Source organism: Pristis pectinata, chromosome 29 (genome assembly GCF_009764475.1).
Source record: "Pristis pectinata isolate sPriPec2 chromosome 29, sPriPec2.1.pri, whole genome shotgun sequence".
NCBI classification, from domain to species: domain Eukaryota; kingdom Metazoa; phylum Chordata; class Chondrichthyes; order Rhinopristiformes; family Pristidae; genus Pristis; species Pristis pectinata.
In genome coordinates this window covers 21037152-21061078 of record NC_067433.1, presented here as the reverse complement: position 1 = coordinate 21061078, position 23927 = coordinate 21037152, and the positions used below count along the sequence as shown (strand labels likewise).

The 23927-nt window shown below is 46.8% G+C and overlaps 1 protein-coding gene across 2 annotated transcripts; it reads right to left on the bottom strand.

Annotated features, from left to right (window-relative positions):
• Positions 1–500: 500 nt before the first annotated feature.
• Positions 501–20581, bottom strand: LOC127584453 (RNA/RNP complex-1-interacting phosphatase-like). 2 transcript variants are annotated; one of them, XR_007958386.1, is made up of 8 exons: positions 20503–20581; positions 20246–20376; positions 19496–19619; positions 15896–15956; positions 11810–11856; positions 11645–11721; positions 7021–7110; positions 501–2276 (listed from the first exon to the last, which is right to left on the bottom strand). XR_007958386.1 is itself a non-coding variant. In XM_052041278.1 (7 exons), the coding sequence occupies exons 3-7, from the start codon at positions 19503–19505 to the stop codon at positions 2244–2246; spliced, it is 228 nt and encodes a 75-aa protein (XP_051897238.1). In that variant the 5' UTR covers positions 19506–19619; positions 20246–20376; positions 20503–20581; the 3' UTR covers positions 507–2243. The 2 variants fall into 2 exon arrangements, 1 of the variants encoding a protein (XP_051897238.1); XM_052041278.1 differs by lacking the exon at positions 7021–7110 and having other exon boundaries at positions 507–2276.
• Between the last annotated feature and the right edge of the window lie 3346 nt (positions 20582–23927).

Genomic DNA, 23927 nt, shown 5'->3' with positions numbered 1-23927 from the left:
GGTGTTAACAGAATGAGGGCAATATGGGGATAGGGCAGGAAAATGTTTTGTGTCAGATCAGCTACCATCTTGTTGCATGGCAGAGCGGGTCTGGAGAGCTGAGTGACCTGTGTTCTTGTATACTCTCCATGAAACCCTCTCTTCCAACTCATGGGAATCTCTGGTTCATGATCGCAAACCAGCAGAGAAGTACCTGGGAAGGCACCCTAATGGAAGCACATGGAAAGTAAACCCAAATAGCAAGAGTGCACAATCATTAAGTTATCTAACCCACCCCACCACTTATGGCAAATTCTTCATGGGACTCATTCATTCTGTGTTGAGGTGACTGTGAAGTAAGTAATCATTGACACCAAGATGCTGTCAATGACAGGGAACTTGTACCCTTTATATAAATGAGGCCAAGATTTAGCCATTTCATGCTCACAACTCAAGATCATTGCTACTGTCTGGATTTTTCTGAACTTTCTGAACACTGCAGAAAGTGAAGATAAAATGATACAAATGACCAAAAGTTATTTATTTTGATTCCAGATTACATTTGAAACCGAAAAGCATAGAAATTCATGAATCATGTCTTCCTCAAACACTGATGCTATGGATTTAGGGAGAATCAGGTAAAAAGATGAGGCACAAAGTATCACTGCAAACACCAGCAAGATGTACAACCTAGAACATAGAGGCTCCTCTGACTGAGCTGAACCTCAGAGGTCTCAATTTACAAGCTGCAGCCACCCACCAGATCCCCGTTGCCCATCCTCCACGAGATGACGACAATGTGGATCAGCAGCTTGTGGCACTTTAATTGGCAACTGAGTTTAATCTCTGCTCTCAAATGGCCACATACTCACCAGAAAGGTACACTGATCAGGAAAGGACCCTGATGAGTTTTCCTCTTCCTATTTAAAACAGGCCAAGATGAACAGAAAAGTAAGGAGCAGAGTTGAGGCGTCAGAGCACTCAAGTCAGACCTCCAAATGCAAACCCATGGAATGAAATAACTTTTTTAAAAAAGTTTCAACAATGTTTTCTGACTGATTGAAATTTGAGCATCTTATTTGGAGCCTTTAGATAGATTAAAAATTGACCCTGTACTGAAACCATCTGCTGGACAAGTGCAATTGCCTTCTGTCACAAGGGGGTAGCAGTGAATATCCTCACGCTCAACCAGTGACTCACAGACCAGGACAATTAGGGTCATGGAGAAACCCAACGCTATTGCAGCCTCCCTCCCCATCACCTTCTCCAGTTTAGTTCCTGACCCTTCAGTTAATTCCTTCTAATGGCTGAGAGTGATCAATGGGTTAATCAGACACCGAGGACTGAGGGAGAACTCGATAAATGCTCCAGAGAGTTTTCAAGACATGTTCTGCTGCGCCTGATTTGAAGCATTATAACCAGACGGTGTGTTTCAACTTGTACAGGAAGCTGTGTTAACAGTGTGGACTGCAGCATGATCCCTTCTTGAACAGTTGTACAGTATCTGTGCAGTGTGTTGGTATCCTGCTGGCTGCATGAAATCTGCATCGTCTCCCCTTAGACTGAATACCCAGCATACTATTCAAGGCCAAGTCCTTCTAATGGATTATAGATGGAGAGGTTATGAGTTGAGGAAAGTTGTTGTGGCTGATCCTGCGAAATGAATAAAGCTGACGGGGACAGGAAGTTCGAGAGGCAGTGATGTCAGAAAACGAATTAAAGATTGTTGAACACAATACTAAGGTGGATGAAGCGAGATTTCCCTACAGTTCCTACATATCAATACACTCAACGATCCAGTAATACCCTGACACAGAATCTGCTGTCAGCTCACTCCTCAACTGCACAGTTTTATCTTGCACATTATTTGTTGCAGTTACTCCTAATCAATGTGACTAAAATATTTCCCATACACATTTCAATTGTCCCATCGCAGATGTGTGTTTAATCTAACCTGACCTTGAGGGATCAAGTTCTTTCCCCTGGTACTCCTTGTATCATGTTGCTGGTAACCAGCCCAGGGATGCAGTGCCTGACCTTTCATCCTGCGAGGTTCCACCTGGTAATGCTGCCATGAAGGTTTGGGCTGGCAATTCCTCCAGGCCGACTGCTGCCATCTGCCAGTACGGTCAGAAGGTGCACCACCTTGTCCATTGTTTAGCACTGGCTGATGAACGGCACTACTTCCCCAGTAACGTTGTGTAGGCAGGTAGGAATTAGCAGATTGTCTGGGTGGGCAGACAAGGTGACTGAATTCACGATAGTCATTCCTTGCAGGATATTTCACTTGATTGGCTCTGTAAGGGAACAACCAGTATATCATTTACAACACGGAGTCACAGGAGACTGCAGATGCTAAAACAGCTGGAGGAACTCAGCAGGTCAAGCAGCATCTGTGGAGGTGAAAGGATGGTCAACATTTCAGGTCAACACCCAGCATCGGGATGGAGAGTGTAGAGGGAAGACGGACAGTTTTTTGCTCTCATAGCAAAATGGGCTCATTTTCTGGCAGCTCATTCCACATACATACCACCCTCTGTGTAAAAAACATTGTCCCTCAGGTTCTTATTTATTAGTTCCCCTCAACCTGACCCCTCAAGTTCTCAATCCCCCAACCTTGGGGAAAAGACTGAGTGCATTCATCCTATCTATGCCCCTAATGATTTTATACATCTCTAGAAGATCAACCTTTCATCTCCAAGGTAAAAAGTACTAACCTGTCCAACTCAATCCCTCAAGTCCTGGCAACATCCTTGTAAATCTTTCCTGCACTCTTTCCAGTTTAATAACATCTTTCCTATAGCAGGGTGGCTAAAACTGAACACAATACTCCGTGTGGCCTCACCAATGTCCTGTACGACTGCACCATGACCTCCCAGTTTGTACACAATGCCATAACTGACGAAGGCCAGTGTGCCAAAAGCCTTCTTCATCACCCCGTCTACCTGTGACTCCACTTTCAGGGAACCATGTACCTGAGCTCCAAGTTTCCTCAGTTCTGCAATATCCCCAGGGCCCCACCATTCACTGTGCAATCCTACCTTGATTTGACTTTCCACATCACCTTCTAGCCTCCATCTCTACCTTCCCTCTCCTCTCACCCCCCCCACCCATCTGCTCATTATTTTTCTTTCATATTTATTTCCACTGATCACCCATCAGCCTGTCTCTAAACTTCCCCCTCATCGTTTCATTTGCCCATCATCCCCACATCACCTGGTTCCAAGCATCACCTACTAGAGCCCCTCTCTCACCCCTTCTTCCCTTAACATTGAGAATGAGTGCTGATGCAGTGTCTCAACGCAAAATGTCAACCATTCCTTTGCCTCCACAGATGCTGCCCGACCCAGAGTTGCTCCAGCAGTTTGCTTTTTGCTATCATAAAAAAAAATAGGCTCCATAACAGCGACCACCTAGTAGAACCAGAGAGAACGGAAACAGGCCCTTCAGCCCAACTCGTCCATGCCACCTGTGTTGCTCAGCGAGCTCGTCCCATCTGTCTGCGTTTGGCCATGGCCCTCTAAACCGCTATCCATGGACTTATCTGGATGGCTTCTAAATGTTGTTAATGTGCCCACCTCAACCACTATTTGTGGCAGTTCATTCTAAATACGCACTACCCTTTGCATGAAGCTGCTGCCCCTGATGTCCCTTTTAAATCTCTCGCCTCTAATCTTAAACCTATGCCCTCCTGCTTTTAGCTCCCCTTCCCTGGGAAGGAGACCCTTCACCCTTTCTCTGCCCTTCATGATCTTATATACCTCTACCAGGTCACCCCTCAATCTCCTATGTGCCAGGGAATAAAGTCCTAGTCTACACAACCTCTCCTTGTAACTCAGACCCCCAAGTCCAGGCAACATCCTGGTAAATCGTTTCTGCGCTCTTTCTAGTTTAATAACATCTTTCCCATAACAGGCTATACAAAATTGTACACAATATTCCAAGTGTGGCCTCACCAGCATTTTGTACAACTGCAACGTAACTTCCCTATACTCAATGTCCTGACGGATGAAGGCCAACGTGCCAAGTGCCTTCTGGAAGAAAGGATGCAAGGATGACAGCTTGTCAAAAAGGTACAGCCGTAATTACAGGATTTTAATCTACATATTGTCTGGAAAAAGATGGATAAAGATCGCTGAGATGAGGAATACAAAGTACTTTTGGGAGTTTCTTAGAACAGCACATGCTGGAGCCAAGCAGAGTATAGCCAAGCTATTTGTTAATGACCCCTAGATGGTGTCATCACAATATAATTGGATTTTACATTGCGGTGAGAACACTTACTAGCACTTTGCAGTGAGGAGAAGAAGAATTCTGCAGTCAGCAAACTCAGACAATCATTACCTCAACCAGCTGAGTATCTGTGGCAGCTGCATAACAGAGAGATCTTGGGGTTCAAGTCCATAGGTCCCTGAAAGTGGCAATACAAGTAAAGCAGAGTACAGCATGCTTGCCTTCATCAACTGAGGAATTGAATACAAGAATTGGGAAAAGGAATATAAAATGTTGCAGCTGTATAAAAGTTTAGTCAGGCCACATTTGGAGTTTTGTGTGCAGTTCTGGTCACCACATTACAGGAAGGGTGTGGAGGCTTTGGAGAGGGTGCAGAAGAGGTTCACCAGGATGCTGCCTGGATTAGAGGGCATGCGTTATGAGGAAAGAATGGACAAACTTGGGTTGTTTTCTCTGGAGTGTCTGAGGCGAGACCTGATAGAAGTTTATAAAATTATGAGAGACACAGATAGGGCAGATAGTCAGTCTTTCTCCCCCAGGGTGTAAATATCAAGTGCTAGAGGGCATAGCTTTAAGGTGAGAGGCGGAAAGTTTAAGGGAGATTTATGGGAAAAGTTTGTTTTAAGAAACAGAATGGTGGGTGCCTGGAACAGGCTGCCAGGGAGGTGGAGACAGATATGATAGCAACATTTAAGAGGGAGTATCAACCAGTAGCATATCCCCAAGTTTCAGTCACTCAGCATGGCAACAGTTCCTCTGCCATCACCACCCACCCCACCCCAGGTCCACAATGACCATCAAGCACCAACATACACCAGTCCAGAAGATTGGAGGGCGGCTAATGTTGTGCCTTAATTTACAAAGGGCTGCAAGGACAAGCCAGAGAACTGCAGGCAATCTGGTGGAGTCAGGGGATGTGGGTGAGATCTTAAATGCATACTTCCCATCTGTATATACCAAGGAACAGGACATGGTAGATGAAGAGCTCAGGGAGAGGGTGAATAATATCCTGGAGCATGTTAGCATTAAGATGTTAGTTGGCTTGCAGCAAATGAAGGTGGATGAAATCCTCAGGGCCTGATGGGAAGCATCTTAGAAGCAATACCCCAACCAATGAAAGCAAGCATGCTGTACACTCTCTTTACCACATTAACTTGCCACTTTCAAAGAGCTATGGACTTGTGCCACAAGATCCCCCTGTATGTCCATGCTCCATGGCTCCTGCCATTTATTGTACATTTTCCTTTTGCATTTGACCTGCCAAAATGCATCACCTCACATTTGTCCTCCAGTTAGGAAAACACCCCTCACACCAAATACCCTCTTTCTGTCTCCAAGCCAACTTTGTATCAAACTTAGCAACTCACCATGGATCCATGTGACTTAATCCTGTACCAGCATACCATGAGGGACCTTGTCAAAGCTTTACTAAAGTGCACGTAGACAACATCCACTGCCCTACCCTCAAGCATCTCTATCACCTCCTCAAAAAACTCAATTAAATTTGAGAGACCGAACATACCCCACATCAAGCCATACTGACTTTCCATAATAAGTCCATGCTTTACCAAATGCAAGTAAATCCTGTCCCTAAGAACCTTCTCCAATAATTTTCCTACTACTGAAGCAAGGACTACAGGTGTACAATTTCCTGGATTTATCCCATTGCCATTCTTCAAACAAAGGAACAACATTGGTTATTTTCCATTGTGGCTACAGAGGATACAATGATCTCTGTGAAGGCCCTAGCAACCTCCTCCCTTGCCTCTCTCAGTATCCTGGGATAGATTCCATCAGGTCCTGGGGACTTAGCCACCTTAATGCTTCTCAACACACAGCACCTTCTTAATATTGACAAGCTTTAGAATATTAACATACTCGTTCCTGATCTCACTGTTATCCCTGTACTTCCTGAAGTATTCATTAAAGATCTCACCCACTTCCTGGTTCCACACTTAAATTCCCTCCTTTATCCTGGTGTGGACCTACCCTTTCCCTAGCTACCCTCTTGCTGCTAATGTACATTTAAAATGCCCTGGTATTCTCAATCCTACTTGCCAAGGACATTTCATGGCCCCTTTTAGCCCTCCTAATTCCTAAAGTCTTTCCTGTTTCCTTTATATCCCTTAAGGGCCTTGTGTGCTTTCAGCTTCCTAAACCTTACATATGCTTCCTTTTTCTTTTTAACCTTACAATATCTCACCAGGCAAGGTTCCCGAACCTTGCCATCCTCATCTTTCCCCCTCAGGGGGGCACATAGGTTCTGAACTCCGACCAGCTGTCGTTTCATTTGTCCCCAGATGTTCCCAGTCTACCTTCCCCAGTTCCTGCCCAATATTGTTGAAATTTACCTTCCCCCAATGTAGCACTTTCACCCAAGAACCAGTCTTCTCCTCATCCAGAACTATCTAAGAATTTACAGAATTATGGTCATTGTTCCCAAATGCTCTCCCACTGAAATTTTGATCACCTGACCAGGCTCATTTCCCAATACGGGGTCAATCCATCCGGGTTGCTCATTTTCACGTTGGGAACCTGAGCATCTAAATCTCACCATATCTAATGCTTGAGAATTGGTCAAAAATTGCACTGACCTCCATGCCTGCCATGGACCTGCTCCCCCATCCTCCCACCCTCTGTACTATAGAGTAAGAATTCTGCCCAGGATTAGAACACAGACAGTAACCAGTTCTGTGTCCCAGCAGAGGGTCTCACATCCAATGAACATTGCATTACCTGCAACAGAATAAACACAAAGAGGGGTGCAGACTGTTACACCAGCTGGACATGCCAGAGGCCATTACTCACCGATCTCGTGGCGCGAACATAGGCTGGTGACTGAATTGTCTCATCTGCTGTGTGCCTAAGCAAGGAGCCAGTACATCAATTCCTTTATTGCTGTGATAGAGAATCATACATGAGATTGTAGGGAGAACAGGACATCCCATTGCCAAATACAGTCATTGTAACAAGGGAGAAGGAACATATTTTAACGCCAATCTCCTCACTATGTCACCTTGCATTTCTGGAACAAATGAATGCTGCTCTTTAGTGGAGAGTTCCACCTACCAACAAAACCAGGTCACAGTCAGCAGGGCAACTGCAACGTCTGGCTTATCAGACTCCAATTCTACGACTGCCCATGTGTGACCTAGGTTCTGCAAACAGGCCAGAAACATCACACACTGAGACCCTCTTGGCACATCAGATGATCCCAGGTCACACACTTGGAAAGGCAAGGTCTGATCAGGGATCATCAGCGTGGCTGTGTGCTTGCGAAATCTTGTCTCAAGAATTTGATTCAGTTTTTTTTTCCCAGGAGGTGACAAGAGGATTGATGAGGGCAGGGCGATAGATGTTGTTTACATGGAATCTGGGTCTTTGACAAAGTTCCCCATGACAGACTGTTCTGGAAGGTGAGGTCATATGGGATCCAGGGTGAGTTAGCCAAGTGGATAAACAACTAGCTTGGTGGTAGAAACATAGAAAAACCTACAGCACAATACAGGCCCTTCGGCCCACAAAGCTGTGCCGAACATGTCCCTACCCTAGAAATGACTAGGCTTACCCATAGCCCTCTATTTTTCTCAGCTCCATGTACCTATCCAACAGTCACTTAAAAGACCCTAAGGTTTTTTACTCAGAGAGTGGTGAGTGTGTGGAATGGCCTCCACCACCATTGCTGGCAGCCCATTCCACACACTCACCACTTTCTGAGTAAAAAACTTACCCCTGACATCTCCCCTATACCTACTCCCCAGCACCTTAAACCTATGTCCTCTTGTGGCCACCATTTCAGCCCTGGGGAAAAGCCTCTGACTATCTACCCAATCAATGCCTCTCATCATCTTATATACCTCTATCAGGTCCCCCCTCATCCTCCATCTCTCCAAGGAGAAAAGGCCGAGTTCCCTCAACCTGCTTTCATAAGGCATGCTCCGCATTCCAGGCAGCATCCTTGTAAATCTCCTCTGCACCCTCTCTATGGCTTCCACATCCTTCCGGTAGAGAGACGACCAGAACTGAGCACAGTACTCCAAGTGGGGTCTGACCAGGGTCCTATATAGCTGCAAAAATACCTCCCAGCTCCTAATTTCAATTCCACAATCAATGAAGGACAATACACCATATGCCTTCTTAACCACAGAGTCAATCTGCACAGCTGCTTTGAGCGTCCTATGGATTCGGACCCCAAGATCCCTCTGATCCTCCTCACTGCCAAGAGTCCTACCATTAATACTATATTCTGCCATCATATTTGACCTACCAAAATGAACCACTTCACACTTATCTGGGTTGAACTGCATCTGCCACTTCTCAGCCCAACTCTGCATCCTATCTATGTCCCGTTGTAACCTCTGACAGCCCTCCACACTATCCACAACACATCCAACCTTTGTGTCATCCGCAAACTTACTAACCCATCCCTCCACTTCCTCATCAAGGTAGTTTAAAAAAAATCACAAAGAGTAAGGGTCCCAGAACAGATCACTGAGATACACAGATGGTCACTGACCTCCATGCAGAATACAACCCTTCAACAACCACTCTTTGCCTTCTGTGAGCCAGCCAGTTCTGAATCCACATTGCAATGTCCCCTTGGATCCCATGCCTCCTTACTTTCTCAATAAGTCTTGCATGGGGTACCTTATCAAATGCCTTGCTGAAATCCATATACACTATATCTACTGCTCTCCCTTCATCGATGTGTTTAGTCACATCCTCAGAAAATTCATTCAGGCTCATAAGGCAGGAGCTGCCCTTGACAAAGCCATGCTGACTATTCTAATCATATTATTAGCTCTCCAAATGTTCATAAATCCTGCCTCTCAGGATCTTCTCCATCAGCTGAGGTAAGACTCACCGGTCTATAATTTCCTGGGCTATCTCTACTCCCTTTCTTGAATAAGGGAACAACATCCGCAACCCTCCAATCTTCTGGAACCTCTCCCATCTCCATCGATGATGCAAAGATCAGAGTCAGAGGCTCTGCAATCTCCTCCCTCGCCTCCCACAGCAGCCTGGGGTACATCTCATCTGGCCCCGGCGACTTATCCAACCTGATGCTTTCCAAAAGTTCCAGCACCTCCTCTTTCCTAATATCCACATGCTCAAGCTTTTCAGCCCGCTGCAAGTCCACACTACAGTCACTAAGATCTTTTTCCATAGTGAATACTGGCGTAAAGTATTCATTAAGTACCTCCGCTATTTCTTCGGATCCATACACACTTTCCCACTTGATAGGTCCTGTTCTTTCGCATCTTATCCTCTTGCTCTTCACATACTTTTAGAATGCCTTGGGATTTTCCTTAATCCTACCTGCCAAGGCCTTCTCATGGCCCCTCCTAGCTCTCCTAATTTCCTTCTTAAGCTCCTTCCTGTTAGCCTTATACTCTTCCAGATCGCTAACATTACCTAGCTCTGTACCTTTTGTAAGCTTTTCTTTTCCTTTTGACTAGATTTATTATAGCCTTTGTACACCACGGTTCCTGTATCCTCTCGTGACTCCCCGTCTCATTGGAACATGCCTATGCAGAACACCACACAAATATCCCTGAATATTTGCCATATTTCTTACATACTTTTCCCTGAGAACATCTGTTCCCAATTTAATCTTCCAGTTTCCTGCCTGAGAGCCTCATAATTCCCTTTACTCCAAGTAAACGCCTTTCTAGTCTGTCTGTTCCTATCTCTCTCCAGTGCTAACGTAAAGGAGATAGAATTATGATCACTGTTAGCAAAATGCTCACTCACTGAGAGGTCTGACACCTGACCAGGTTCATTTCCCAATACCAAATCAAGCACAGCCTCTCCTCTTGTAGGTCTATCTACATATTGTGTCAAGAATCCATCCTGAACACACTTAACAAACTCCACCCCATCAAAACCCTTCACTGTCTGGAGATGCCAATCGATGTTTGGGAAATTAAGATCTCCCATCACAACAACTCTGTTATTCTCACACCTTTCTAGGATCTGCTTCCCTATCTGCTCCTCAATATCCCTGTTACTATTGAGCAGCCTATAAAAAACACCCAGTAAAGTTATTGACCCCTTCCTCTTCCTAAACTCCACCTACAGAGATTCTGTAGACAGTCCCTCCATAACGTCCACTTTTTCTGCAGCCGTGACACTATCTCTGATCAATAGTGCCACTCCCCCACCTCTTTTGCCTCCCTCCCTGTCCTTTCTGAAACATCTAAAACACGGCACTTGAAGCAACCATTCCAGTCCCTGAGCCATCCAAGTCTCCGTAACGGCCACCACATCATAGCTCCAAATATTGGTCCAAGCTCTAAGCTCATCTGCCTTGTTCACAATCCTCCTTGCGTTAAAATAGACACATCTCAAACCAGTAGGAGTCGGAGGGTGGTTGTGAAGGATTGTTTTTCAGATCGGAGTCCTGTGATCAGTGGTGTGCTGCAGGGATCAGTGCTGGGTCCTGTCGTTTATCATCTATATTAACGATTTGGGTGAAAACATAGCATGCTAAGTAAGCTTACGGATGACATCAAAATTGGTGGCGCACAGTGAAGGAAGTTGCCTAAAGTTACAACAGGATCTAGATCAACTAGGAAAGTGGGTAAAGGAATGGCAGGAATTTACCTCAGACAAGGGCAAACTGATGCATTTTGGGAAGTTAAACAAGGGGAGAACGTACACAGAAAATGATGGGGCCCTGGGGAGTGTTGAGAACAGAGAGACCTAGGGGTACAAGTACATAGTTCCCTGAAAGTGGTGACACAGGTGGAAAAGTTGGTGTTTGGCACAGTTGCCTTCACTGGACAGGGCACTGAGACGTCACATTACAGCTATACTAGCTGTTGGCGAGACCGGACTGTGTGCAGTTTTGGTTGCCATACTACAAGGAGGATGTGATTAAGCTAGAGTGGGTGCAGCAAAGCTTTACAACGACATTGCCAGGACTGGAGGGCTTGAGTATGAGGAGAGACTGGATAGGCTGGGACTGTTTTCCCTGAAACATAGGAGGCTGAGGGGTGACCTTATAAAATCATGAGGGGTATAGATAAGGTCACAGCATTTTTTCCCCTGCAGCGTAGGGGATTCTGAAGCTAGAGGGCGAGGTTTAAAGAGAGAGGGAAAAGATCAAAGGGGACCCGAGAGACAAGTTTTTCCACGCAGAGGGTGGTAGGTATATGGAACGAGCTGCCAGAGGAGGTGCTAGAGGTAGGTACAATTACAATGTTTAAGACATTTGGACAGGTTCATGGAAAGGGACCTGGGCCAAATGCAGGCAAATTGGGACTAGCTCAGGAGGCCACCTTAGTTGGCATGGATGTGTTGGGCAAAAGGGCCATTTCTGAACTCAATGACACACAGTGCAGCCTGAAATAGGCCGATATGCTAGGACTTGCCAGATATTACAGTAGCTGAATGCAAATTAGTAAGATTGTGATTCAATTGACCTTACCTTCGATGAGGCCCCCTGTAATAAATCTTGAATGTAATTCTGCCTTTCAATTGGATATCCACGAGATTTATTGAACACTTGACAGGAAGAACCAGGGATGAAAAGATTTTAGATTTTGAAAGGCAACAACAACAGAAGACCAAGTGGTGAAATCCAAAAACTTACAGTCAATTGCTTCATGAGGATCCATGCCATCCACATCAATCAGATACCTTAAAAAACCAGACAGGTTCATCAAGAGTAGAAACAAACAACAGGAAGATAATCAGCCATTGCTCAATTGGTAACACTCCTGCTCGGTTCAAGAAGCCCTGACTTCACACCCTACACGAGGATTCTGACGCTCCCGTACTGCGGGCTCGGGTCGGTCACAGGCGGTGACCCTAACAACCCGAGTTCATAAACACTGCCTGAGAAGTATTTTAGCTGCAGAAAAAGCAGCTCTCAAACAACATTAACTGAGGTATAGACTCATTGGAAATTCAGCTCCTGACCATGCAAAACTCAAAACCGTAATTCAGGCAAAGAATAGATATATTTGGTGGCATTAAACTCATACTCCATTCAAAGTGGATCAGTAATTTACAAACAAAGTTGAAAGTCTTGGATTCAGTCTCAGATCTGAAAGATAACACAGCCAGAATATGCTGTGGATAAAAGGGATTCAATTACGATGAGCCATAGTGGGGGCAACCACCAGGGCACCTGCTCCCAATCAATGATCCTGGGCCACAGACACACAACCACTATACATACATCTGGAAAGACCAGTGTTGCATAGGGGTAGTCAGCATGGCTTTGTGTGTGGGAGATCACGTCTTACGATTGAATGACCAAGAAAGTTGACAGGGCGGTAAATGTGGTTTATATGAACTTCAGTAAGGCCTTTGATAAGGTTCCACATGGTAGGCTGCTCTGGACGGTTAGATTCTCTCTGACTGGAGGCCCGTGACTAGTGGTGTGGTGTGCCTTAGGGGTCGGTGCTGGGCCCATTGTTGTTTGTCATCTATATCAACGATTTGGATAAGAAGGTACAGGGCATGGTTAGTAAGTTTGCAGATGACACTAAACTAGGTGGTATAGTGGACAATGAAGGTTATCAAAAATTACAGGAGGATCTTGATCAGCTGAGTAAGTGGGCCAAGGAATAGCAAATGGAGTTTAATTCAGATCAGTGCGAGGTATTGTATTTTGAAAGTCAAATCCAGGTAGGACTTTCACAATGAATGGCAGGGCCCTGGGGAGTGTTGTAGAACAGAACAACCTTGGAGTACAAGTATATAGTTCTCTGAAAGTGGTGTTGCAGGTAGACAGGGTGGTGAAGACAGCTTTTGGCATGCAGGCCTTCAAAAATCAGGGCATTGAGTATTAAAGTTGGGAGGTCATGGTGCGGTTGTACAGGATGCTGGGGAGGCCGCAGTTTGTGTTGGAGTATTGTGATCAGTTTTGGTCACCCTACTAAAGGAAAGATGTTATTAAACTGGAAAAAAATGCAGAAAATATTTACAAGGATGGTGCCAGGACTTGAGGGACTGAGCTATCGGGAGAGGTTGAACAGGCTAGGTGATCTTATAAAGGTGTATAAAATCATGAGGGGCGTAGACAGATGAATGCACTCAGCGTTTTTCCCCCCAGAGTTGGGGTATCAAGAACTAGAGGGTGTAGGTTGAAGGTGAGCAGGGAGAGATTTAAGAGGAACATGAGGGGCAACATTTTATTTTGTTTACTCGAAGGATGGTATCCATGTGGAATGAGCTGCTGGAGGAAGTGGTTGAGGGAGGTACAGTAACAACCTCTAAAAGACAGTTGGACAGGTACATGGATTGGAAAGGTTTAGAAAGTTATGGGCCAAATGCTGGCAAATGGGACCAGCTTGGTCAGCATGGACCAGTTGGGCCGAAGGGCCTGTTTCTATGCTGTATGACGATGGCTCCTGCTCCTGGATCATCAACGATCCTGGGCCATAGGGGACAACCACCAGGACCTGCTCCTGATCAATGCCGTCACCACTCGGGAAACATGCATTTGTTTATACTGGTGAAACCTAGCTCGTTCTCTACTGAAGAGCTACATGCCATTGTCTGGTAGCTCTGCTCAAGCATCCACCCAGCTTTCCTCCTCTAACTTTCAAAGTGCAAACCTTTATTCCCTTTTTTCCCTCTTTTCCTAGTACAGCCTTTCCTTAAACATTACATAACCTTCCTTTCCATCACTCCCTGCTGTACATAGAACAGTACAGCACTGGAACAGGCCCTTCAAGTCCACGATGTTGTGCCAAACTAATTAAGCCATCAACACCTAATTGAACTAATCTCTTCTGCCTGCACATGGTCCGTACCTCTGCATCCTCTGCACACTCATGTGCCTATCTAAGAGCCTCTTAAACGTATTTGCCGCCACCACCACTGCTGGCGGCAGTGCATTCCCGGCACCCACCACTCTGTGAAAAAACCTTCCCCACACATCTCCTTTGAATTTCCCCCTCTCGCTATGATATTAGACATTTCAACCCTGGGGAAATAATAATGGCTGTCTACACTATCTATGCCTCTCATAGAAAATTCTATCCAGTCTCCCCTCAGTCTCCACCATTCCAGAGAAAACAACCCAAGTTTGGTCAACCTCTCCTCATAGCACAAGTCCTCTAAACCAGGCAACATCCTGGTAAACCTTTCCTGCATCATCTGCAAAGCCTCCATATTCTTCCGATAACAGGGCGACCAGAATTGAATGCAATAATCCAGATGAAGCCTAACCAGAGTTTAATAAGCTGCAACATAACTTCCTGACTCGAACTCAATGCCTTGACTAATAAAGGCAAGCGTGCCATATGACTTCTTTACCGCCCTATCAACCTGTGCGGCCACTTTCTGGGAGCTATGGACTTAAGACCCCAAGATCCCTCTGTACAATGCTGTTAAGAGTCCCACCATTAACAGTGCACTTTCCCTTTACATCTGATCTCCCAAGGTGCAGCACCTCACACTTGCCCCTATCTGCAACTGATCTATATCCCACTGGAAATCTTCTACCCTTGCTATAATGCCACAATCTGTGTCATCTGTACTACATTCTCACCCTTTAGACAAGTAGTTTCTTCTGGATTCTCAACTGGATTTCTTGGTAAATCGTAGAATGATGGCCTCCAGTTATGGTCTTACCAGAAGCATTGTCTGCATCCACTCTGAAAACCCCACGTAATTTCCAGCACTTCAGGTCACCATTTTCAGCCTTTGCTCATCTTCTCAAATTTACATTTCCCAACTTTTTGGTTTCATTCATTAGATCTTTTCAGTGGTTCTCTATACATTGTACAGTGAGTGGAATTCTATACAATACTCCCACCCAAAGTTCAATACAGATTTGGCAGGTTCCAGATTTCTCAATCCGATCCCTCTAGAAAAAAGTATTAGTGTTTGATTTTTTTCTTAAACGTCCAGTGCTCTTACTGAGTGGTGATCTCTCTATTCTTTTCAGCAGGAGATCAGACAGCTTGGGGGCAGACGTACAAGACATTGGTGAGGCCACATTGTTCAGTTTTGCTCAGCCTACTATAGGAAAGATGCCATTAAGCTGGAAAGAACGCAGCATAGATTTACAAGGATGCTGCAGGGACTCGAGGCACTGAGTTATAGAGAGAGGTTGAGCAGGTTGGGACTTTTTTCATTGGAGCACAGGAGAATGAGAGGTGATATTATGGAGGAAAGACGTAATTAAGCTGGAAAGAGTGCAGAGAAGATTTATGAGAATGTTGCTGGGACTCGAGGGACTGGGTTACAGGGAGAGGTTGGGCAGGCTGGGACTTTTTCCTTGGAGCATAGGAGACTGAGAGGTGATCTTATAGAGTTCTATAAAATCATGAGGGGCATAGATAGGGTCAATGCACACAGGCTTTTTCCCCCAGGGTTGGGGAATCAGAACCGGGGGCATAGGTCTAAAATGAGAGGGGAGAGATTTAATAAGAACCTGAGAGGCAACTTCTTCCACTTGGAGGGTGATCCGTAGATGGAATGAGTTGCCAGAGGAAATGGTTGAGACAGGGACATTATCAACATTTAAAAGACATTTGGACAGGTACATTGATGGGAAAGGTTGAGAGGGATATGGGCCAAATGCAGGCAAATGGGACTAGCTTAAGATAGGAATTGTGGTCAGCATGGACCAGCTGGGCTGAAGGGCTGACTCTAAATCAGAGATGGAACTGCTTAAACTCGTTCATTAAAAGTGTGACCAAACTCTTCAGCAACCTACCTGCAAATGAGATAGCCAGTTCTGTTAACGCCATGAGTACAATGAACTCCAATCAGTTTATCTACAAGTAGACAAGTGGAGAAAGGTCAGCATGCCATATCAGACCCCAGCACTCTACAGCTAACAAATGCTTGAGTCACTTTTGAAGATGGGATTAGTACAGAAGGGAGCCCACTGCACGAGCTGGGATGCATGTTTTACTGTTCTATATATCTATGACTTTAGTGGGCAAGGGTGAGACTAGTAGGGCTGGTGTCTCACAGCCTGACCTCTGGTGCTGTCTGTGTGGAGTTTGCAGGTTCTCCCTGCGGCTACACGAGTTTTCTCTGGATGCTCTGGTTTCCTCCCACATCCCAAAGACATGCAGGTTGGTTATTCTAAGCTGCCTGTGTGTAAGTAGCTGGTAGAATCTGGGGAGAGCAAAAATTGACAGGATGAATAAGATAGAATTAGTCTGTAATTAGAGTAACTGGGTGCTTGATGGTTGGCATGGACTCAGCGCTGTACAACTCTAAGGGGATGTGGTATCTCAGGAATCCAATGGGGTGGTTGGTCTGAATTCCAGGAAGGCCCCCAGCAGACCAACAGCTGAGAAGCTGCATTGGGAGTGATTCCACATATTGATCAACCCAGAACTTAGGACAAAGAAGGGAGGAAGAAAAAAAAAGAGCATCTTCCTAACGGAGGCACAGTAGCCAGTGTTCCAGAAGATGCACCATTACCGGAAAGGAACTCTTGGGCAAGACTTTACAGGAGGTCTCCATCTGGATGCAAAAGTTCTCACTGTAGAGGAACATAGGAGCTCCCTCCATGCCCGGCTAACATTTACTCTTCAGTCAATGTCACTGGAAATGGATAATCAGGTTAATATTTGATGCCTTTCTGTGGGAGCTTGTGTGCTATTTACCTGCCACTATGATAAGTGGCTATTAGTTATGAACTTCATTGTATTTAAAGCATTTTGGGACATGCAGAAATTATTAAAAACACAAAAGAAATTAAATAGTTGTCCATTGTGAAGTATCTCACAACTAACCCTGAACACTCTACCATAGGAAAACAATGGGATAAGCAGAAGATATAACCTGCTTCCTTTCACTCCTAAAGCAATACAGACCTGCTTCCCAAACCCAGCCAAAAGTCAACCATTCCACTGGCAGCCAAACCCAACATCCAAGCAGCCGGACACCTCCCCAGATTCCATCAAAGTGAAGTCACTGTCAGTGCCATTGATCCAAACTTATTCTCAAATCACCAGTGGCCCATCATGTGTTTTGCTGTGAGCACTTACACCCAAACCTCACAAGGCTGGTGCCAACATGGAGCAAAAAGCCAAGGGGAGGTAAGAACGACTGCTCTCAACATGAAGGCAGCATGTGTACATTCGAGGATCAAGGAGCCCAGTTCAAACTGAACTCAGTGAGGCACCAGGGGAGAATAGGAAACTGGTGACTCAGACCCTCAAACATGCGTCACCATTCAATACGGTCATGGCTGGTTATCACCTCAAACACCACTGGAGGTTGATGAACAGCTGTACAGTAGCACAGCTGGTAGAGTCACTGTCTCAGCACCAGAGAGCCAGTTTCAATCCTGACTTCGGGCGCTGTCTGTGTGGAGTTTGCGCATTCTCCCTGTGACCACGTGGGTTTTCCGAGTGCTCTGGTTTCGTCCCACATCCCAAAGACATGCAGGTTGGTAATTGGCTGCTGTAAGTTCCCCTAGGGTGTAGGTGAGTGGTAGAATCTGGGGGAAGTTGATGAGAATGTGGGGAGAATAAAATAATGGCACTACCTTAAGATCAGTGAAATGACCAATGGTCAGCATGGACTTGATGGGCTGAAGGGCCTGTTCAGCGCTCTCTCTAGGACTCCTTTCCTGCCATGCCACACATCCCTTGATTTCCAGAAATCTATTGATGTATTTTGAATGCAACCAAAAACTGAGCCTTCTGAAAACTCACCGTCCTGAGTGACAGGATTTCTCCCCAACTCAACCCTAAAGGGCAGATCCTACATTTTGATGCTGTGACCACCTTGTTTTGACAAAGAATTTTGTACATTTTAAAGATAAAGATATTTATTAGTCACATGTACATGGAAAACACAAAGTGAAATGCGTCTTTTGCGTTACTGAGAATGTTCTGGGGGCAGCCCGCAAGTGTTGCCACTCTTCTGGCGCCAACACAGCGTGCCCACAGCTCCCAACATTTGGAATTGGAACGTGGGAGGAAACTGGAGCACACGGAGGAAACCCACACAGACCACACGGGGAGAACATACAACTCCTTCCAGACAGGGGCCGGAATTGAATTGAACCCAGGTGATGGCGCTGTTACAGAGTTATGTTAACCGTTACACTACCATGCCGCCCACGAGATCACCCACATTCTCCAACTGTACCAAAAACAAAGACCTAGCCTGTCCTCATAAAACTGAACCTGTTATTCCAGGAACCATTTGCTAAACCCTCCTACCTTACTTTTAGGCAAAGCAAAATTGGACACAATATTCAGGTAGGATCTCAAAAACCCCTCATGATTTTATAACCCTCTATAAGGTCACCCTCAGCCTCCTACGCTCCAGGGAGAAAAGTCCCGGCCTATCCAGTCTCTCCTGATACTCAAGCCCTCCAGTCCAGCAACATCCTTGTGAATCTTTCTGTAGCCTCTCCAGCTTAATGACATCTTTCCTACAGCTGGGCAATCAAATATCTCTGCCAGGGCCCTAGTCATTTCCTCTCAAGCGTTCCCACAATGTCCTGGGATACACGTGATCAGTCCCCAAGGATTTATCCCCCTCTATGCATGGTAAGACAGCCAGCACCACCTCTAATGTAATGTGGATGTGTTTCAGGACTGCTCTCAGACCACCTCCAATGCTACTGTTATTGGTAAGAGGACCAAACCGTGTGCAGTATTCCAGGTGGGGGCCTCGCCAACACCCTCGACAAATGGTACAAAACCTCCTTTTTCATAAACTCCAACCCTTTGCGATTAAGGCTAACATGCCATTTTTTGGTGACCACTTTTGTGATTCATGCACTAGAACACCTAGATCCCTCTGAACTTCAACACTCGTAGCATAGACAAGAAGCATCTAGTCAACCACTTGATTCGCCAAAATGTAGAAGGGCTGGAATTGGTTTATGGCTGACCAGACGAGGGTAAATGGGACTGGTGTAGAGGAATACAATGGCTGTCTTGGACCTGTATTTGTTCTCTGACTCTGACCAAACCTGCACGGTCCACTTCAAGTCATATGCTGTGCTGATGTGGAATTATAATGGCTGTTCCTTCATTGTCTCCGGGTCATATGCTGGACCAACTACAGGCCAAACCCATCGTGGAGAACCAACACTGGAAGAAACAAAATTGGCTCCACACAACCTCATCAGTGGCAACAGGATTGGGAAAATGCTGGCAGCATTTCCATACACTAACTTCTCCTCTAGACAACGGGCTCAAGCACTGAAGTCCTCTCCCTACCCCAGACCTAGAGCCCTCTCTTCCCTCCCACACCATAAAGGACTCCAGACCAGACAGTCTTCATCTCTGCCCCAACCCTTCTCCATACCTTCCCAATCTACAGCTGTGCTTACCATTGTCCATATTCTCCAATAGGAATGTTTTCAACAGCTCGTTTGAAACTTAAAATGTTTTCTGCACTTGGTACTTCATGGCCAGCAGTGAAAACCTTTCATAGTGCAAACCCTCTGGCAGCTCCTAAAATAGAAAATACAAAAAAATTAAGCTACATCACAAGAGCAGGTGCCTGTCAAGTGACAAGCCAGCAACCTAACGGCAGAAATGATTGACCATGAATCTGTACTGATATTCACAGCATCACAACTTTCCCTGCCTGTAGCCCACTGCTGACCTCACCACAAAACTGTCGCTTGTGCACAATGTCTTCATTATACAACAGTCTGCTTTTCACTTCTGAACATCAACACAACCACTTTAGTGTAGCCCTGGTCCCAAAGGTGGTTTCACTGAGGACTGTGACACTTCTGATGAAGAGCAAAACCTACTCTCTCAGAGTGAAACTACTCACTTTTTTTCCAAAATTAATCTTTCTGGAGACAATTTCGAAGTTATTTAGCAATAGTGGAAAAAACAAACTGGAAGAGAATAATGATAATTGATCAAAACTAGATTGAAGTTACTGGATATTATTCTTGCATGAACAGGACCAACTTGAGGTAAAATGGTCACCTGAACAATACTGGTGACAGCAAATTCCTCAATAAGGAGGCATTTGGCCAATACAAGCATGTGGCAGCAAGGAACAGAAATCCTGCTTCAGAGAATTTAAATTGTTCCTCCATCTCTGGAGAAAGCGTTCTTACCGTGGAATCGTAGTAACGCCTTGTAAACGTGAGGTCAATAATTTGCCCAACTCCTCATTCTGTTCCCCAATTTGTTTCAACAGGTCAGTCGGCGTGAAGACTTCATGGCGCTGCAGGCGGCTTCCAAACAGCTGAAACACCAAACGTGAAATCCAGGACTGAGTGATTCGCTGCCTCGATCACATCAGGCTGCCCGATCAGCATCTGCACACACGGAGATAGCACACACACGCACAGGCAGGAACACAGCCTCTCACCTTGTTCAGTGGAACTTTAAAAGGCGATGAACCTGGGTACCTGGGAGCCTCTGGCCAACGCAGAGTATTCCTGCCACCTGCAGCCGAGTGGGAGAATCAAATATCAGAGCACTTTCAGGAGATGGGGAGGGGGGAGACGGGAGAACGGGCAGAGGCAGACAGGATGGAGATGGGTCAGGGAGGGGAAGGTTTCTTTATTAGTTACATATACAGTGAAATGCATCTTTTGCGTAGAGTGTTCGGGGGGCAGCCCGCAAGTGTTGCCACTCTTCCAGCACCAACACAGCACGCCCACAACTTCCTAACCCGTACAGCTTCGAAATGTGGGAGGAAACCGGAGCACCCGGAGGAAACCCACGCAGACACGGGGAGAACGTACAAACTCCTTACAGACAGCGGCCAGAACTGAACCCGGGTCATTGGCGCTGTAATAGCGTTACGGTGGAGGGGGGAAGGAAGGGGGGAGGGGGGGAAGGAAGGGGGGGGGGGGGGAAGGAAGGGGGGGGAGGGAAGGGAGGCGGGGGAGGCAGGAGGGGGAGGGGAGGAAGGGGAGGGGGGAAGGGGAGGGGGGAAGGGGAGGGGAGGGGGGGAGGGGAGGGGGGAGGGGAGGGAGGGGGGGGGGGGAGGGAGGGGGGAAGGGGAGGGAGGGGGGGGGGGGGGGGGGGGAGGGGAGGGGGGGGGAGGGGAGGGGGGGAGGGGGGGGGGGGGGGGAGGGAGGGGAGGGGGAGGGGGGGGGGGAGGGAGGGGAGGGGAGGGTAGGGGGGAGGGAGGGGGGGGGGGAGGGGGGGAGGGGGAGGGGGGGGGGGGGGGAGTGGGAGGGGGGAGGGGGGGGTGGAGGGGGGAGGGGGAGGGGGAGGGGAGGGGAGGGAGGGGGGGAGGGGAGGGAGTGAGGCGGGGGGGGGGAGGGGGGGGGGGAGGGGGTGGATGGGAGGGGGGGGAGGGGAGGGAAGTGTCTCTACCCCCCGGTTCGAGATCACAGCCGGTCGCCCGAGCTCGAGTTCTGCGGATCACGGCCTCACCTATCAGGATCCGGCCCTTGACCATCGTTCCGCCCCCGGGCCCCGCTCCTGCCCCGGGCCCCCGCTCTCCCTCGCTCCGGCGCCGCACTCGGTCCATCCTCAGGACCATGCGACGACGAGCCGCTCCGCTTCATCGCGCATGCGCGATCGCCGCCGCACCCACAGGAAGAGGACGGGCCCGGCGCCATCCTTGTGAGGCGACGGAACGAACTGCAGTGGCCGGTAACCCGGAATAAAACGTCCACAGATCGGCAGGAAACGTCAGGCAGCGTCTATGGAGGCGAAGCCGCAGTTGCTGGGAGGAGTATGACTTCCCTCAGCCCTCCCTGACCCACCTGTCCCTGCACCTCCTCCCTCACCGCCACCCCCGGGACCTCAGCAGCCCTTCCAGCTGAGGCAGAGCCACGGGCCCCTCCTGCAGCCTCGTCCACTGCGCTCTCGATGTGGCCTCCTCTGACTGTCTACCTGTTGCCTCTCATAACATTATAAACTTCTATCAGGTCAGCCCTCAGCCTCTGATTATCCAGCAAAAACAATCCAAGTTTGTCCAACCTCTCCGTAAAACTCTCTAATCCAGGCACATCCTTGTGAACCTCTTCTACACACTCCCCAAGCCACCAACATCTGCTCCGTAATGCAGTGACCAAAACTGCACACAATTCACCAAATGTCTGGAACGTTAGAGGCTGAGGGGAGACCTGATAGAAGTTTATAAATTATCAAAGACGTAGGAATGATAGAGTCTCCTTCCCGGGTTAGACATGTCAAATACTGGAGAGCATAGCTTTAAGGTGAGAGGGGGAAAGTTTAAGGGGAATGTGTGGGGCCAGATGTTTACACAGAGTGGTAGGTGCTTGGAACACATTGTAAGGGGTTATAGTGGAAGCAGACACCATAGTGGCATTTAAGAGGCATTTAGACGCGCACGTGAACATGAAGAGAATAGATGGAGAGGAATCTGTGCAGGCAGATGGAATTAGTTTAATTGGCATATTGGTCACATACCACAGTGGGCAAAGGGCCTGTTCCTATGTGGCCTAACCAAGTTTTAAACAGTTACAAGATGACTTCCCAACTTTTGCACTCAGTGCCCCAACCGATGAGGGCAAGCATGCCATTTGCCTTCTTTACCACCCTACCAACTGTCATTTCCACTTTCAGAGAGTTGAGGACTTGCACCCCAAGATCCCTCTATACATCAATGCTCCTCAGGGTCCTGCCATTTATTGTTTACTTTCCTCTGACAATAATTCACCAACTTAACCTCCCAAGTGCAACAGCTCACACTTGTCCAAATTAAACACTTTCTACTATGCATTCCTATGACAATAAACTTGAATTAGATATCTTTATTAGTCACATGTACATCAAAACACACAGTGAATGCATCTTTTGTGTAGAGTGTTCTGGGGGCAAGTGTCGCCACGCTTCCGGCGCCAACATAGCACGCCCACAACTTCCTAACCTGTAGTCTTTGGAATGTGGGAGGAAACCGGAGCACCCGGAGAAACCCACACAGACACGGGAGAATGTACAAACTCCTTACAGACAGCAGCCAGAATTGAACGCTACCCGCTACACTATCCTGTCTGCCCATACCTCCAAATGGTCTATATCCTGCTGAATCCTTTGACCACATTCCTCATTATCCACAACTCCATCAGTTTTTTGTGTCGCCTGCAAACTTACTAATCAGTTTTACTAACTTACTGAACTGAAATGGTCATTAAAGGGATCTGGGAGTTCAGATGCATAATTCCCTGAAAGTAGAGTCACAGGTAGACAGGGTTGTAAAAAGGCTTTTGGCATCCTGGCATTTATAAATCAAAGTATTGAGTATAGGAGTTGGAATGTTTTGGTGAGGTTGTACAAGTCATTGGTGAGACCAAATTTAGAATATTGTGTGCAGTTCTGGTTGCCGAACTACAGGAAGGATGTCAGTAAGATTGAAAGAGTGCAGAGGGGATTTACAAGAATGTTGCCGGCTCTTCAGGAGTTGAGTTACAGGGAAAGACTGAGATGTTAGGACTTTATTCCTTGGAGTGCAGAAGAATGGGGAGATTTGATAGAGGTTTACAAAATGATGAGGGCATAGACAGAGTTATGCAGTAGGCTCTTTCCACCTAGATTAGGAGAGATAAGTACGAGAGGACATGGCTTTAGGGTGAGAGGGGAAAGGTTTAGGGAGAACATCAGAGGGAACTGCTTCACTCAAAAGAGTGGTGGGAGTGTGGAATGGGCTGCCATCTGATGTGGTAAATGCGGGCTCGCTCTTCACTTTTAAGAGTAATTGGATAGATACATGGACGGGAGAGGTCTGGAGGGGTACGGCTGGGGGCAGCTAAATGGGACTAGCACAGAAATAATGTTTCAGCACAGACTAGAAGGGCCGAATGTCCTGTTTTC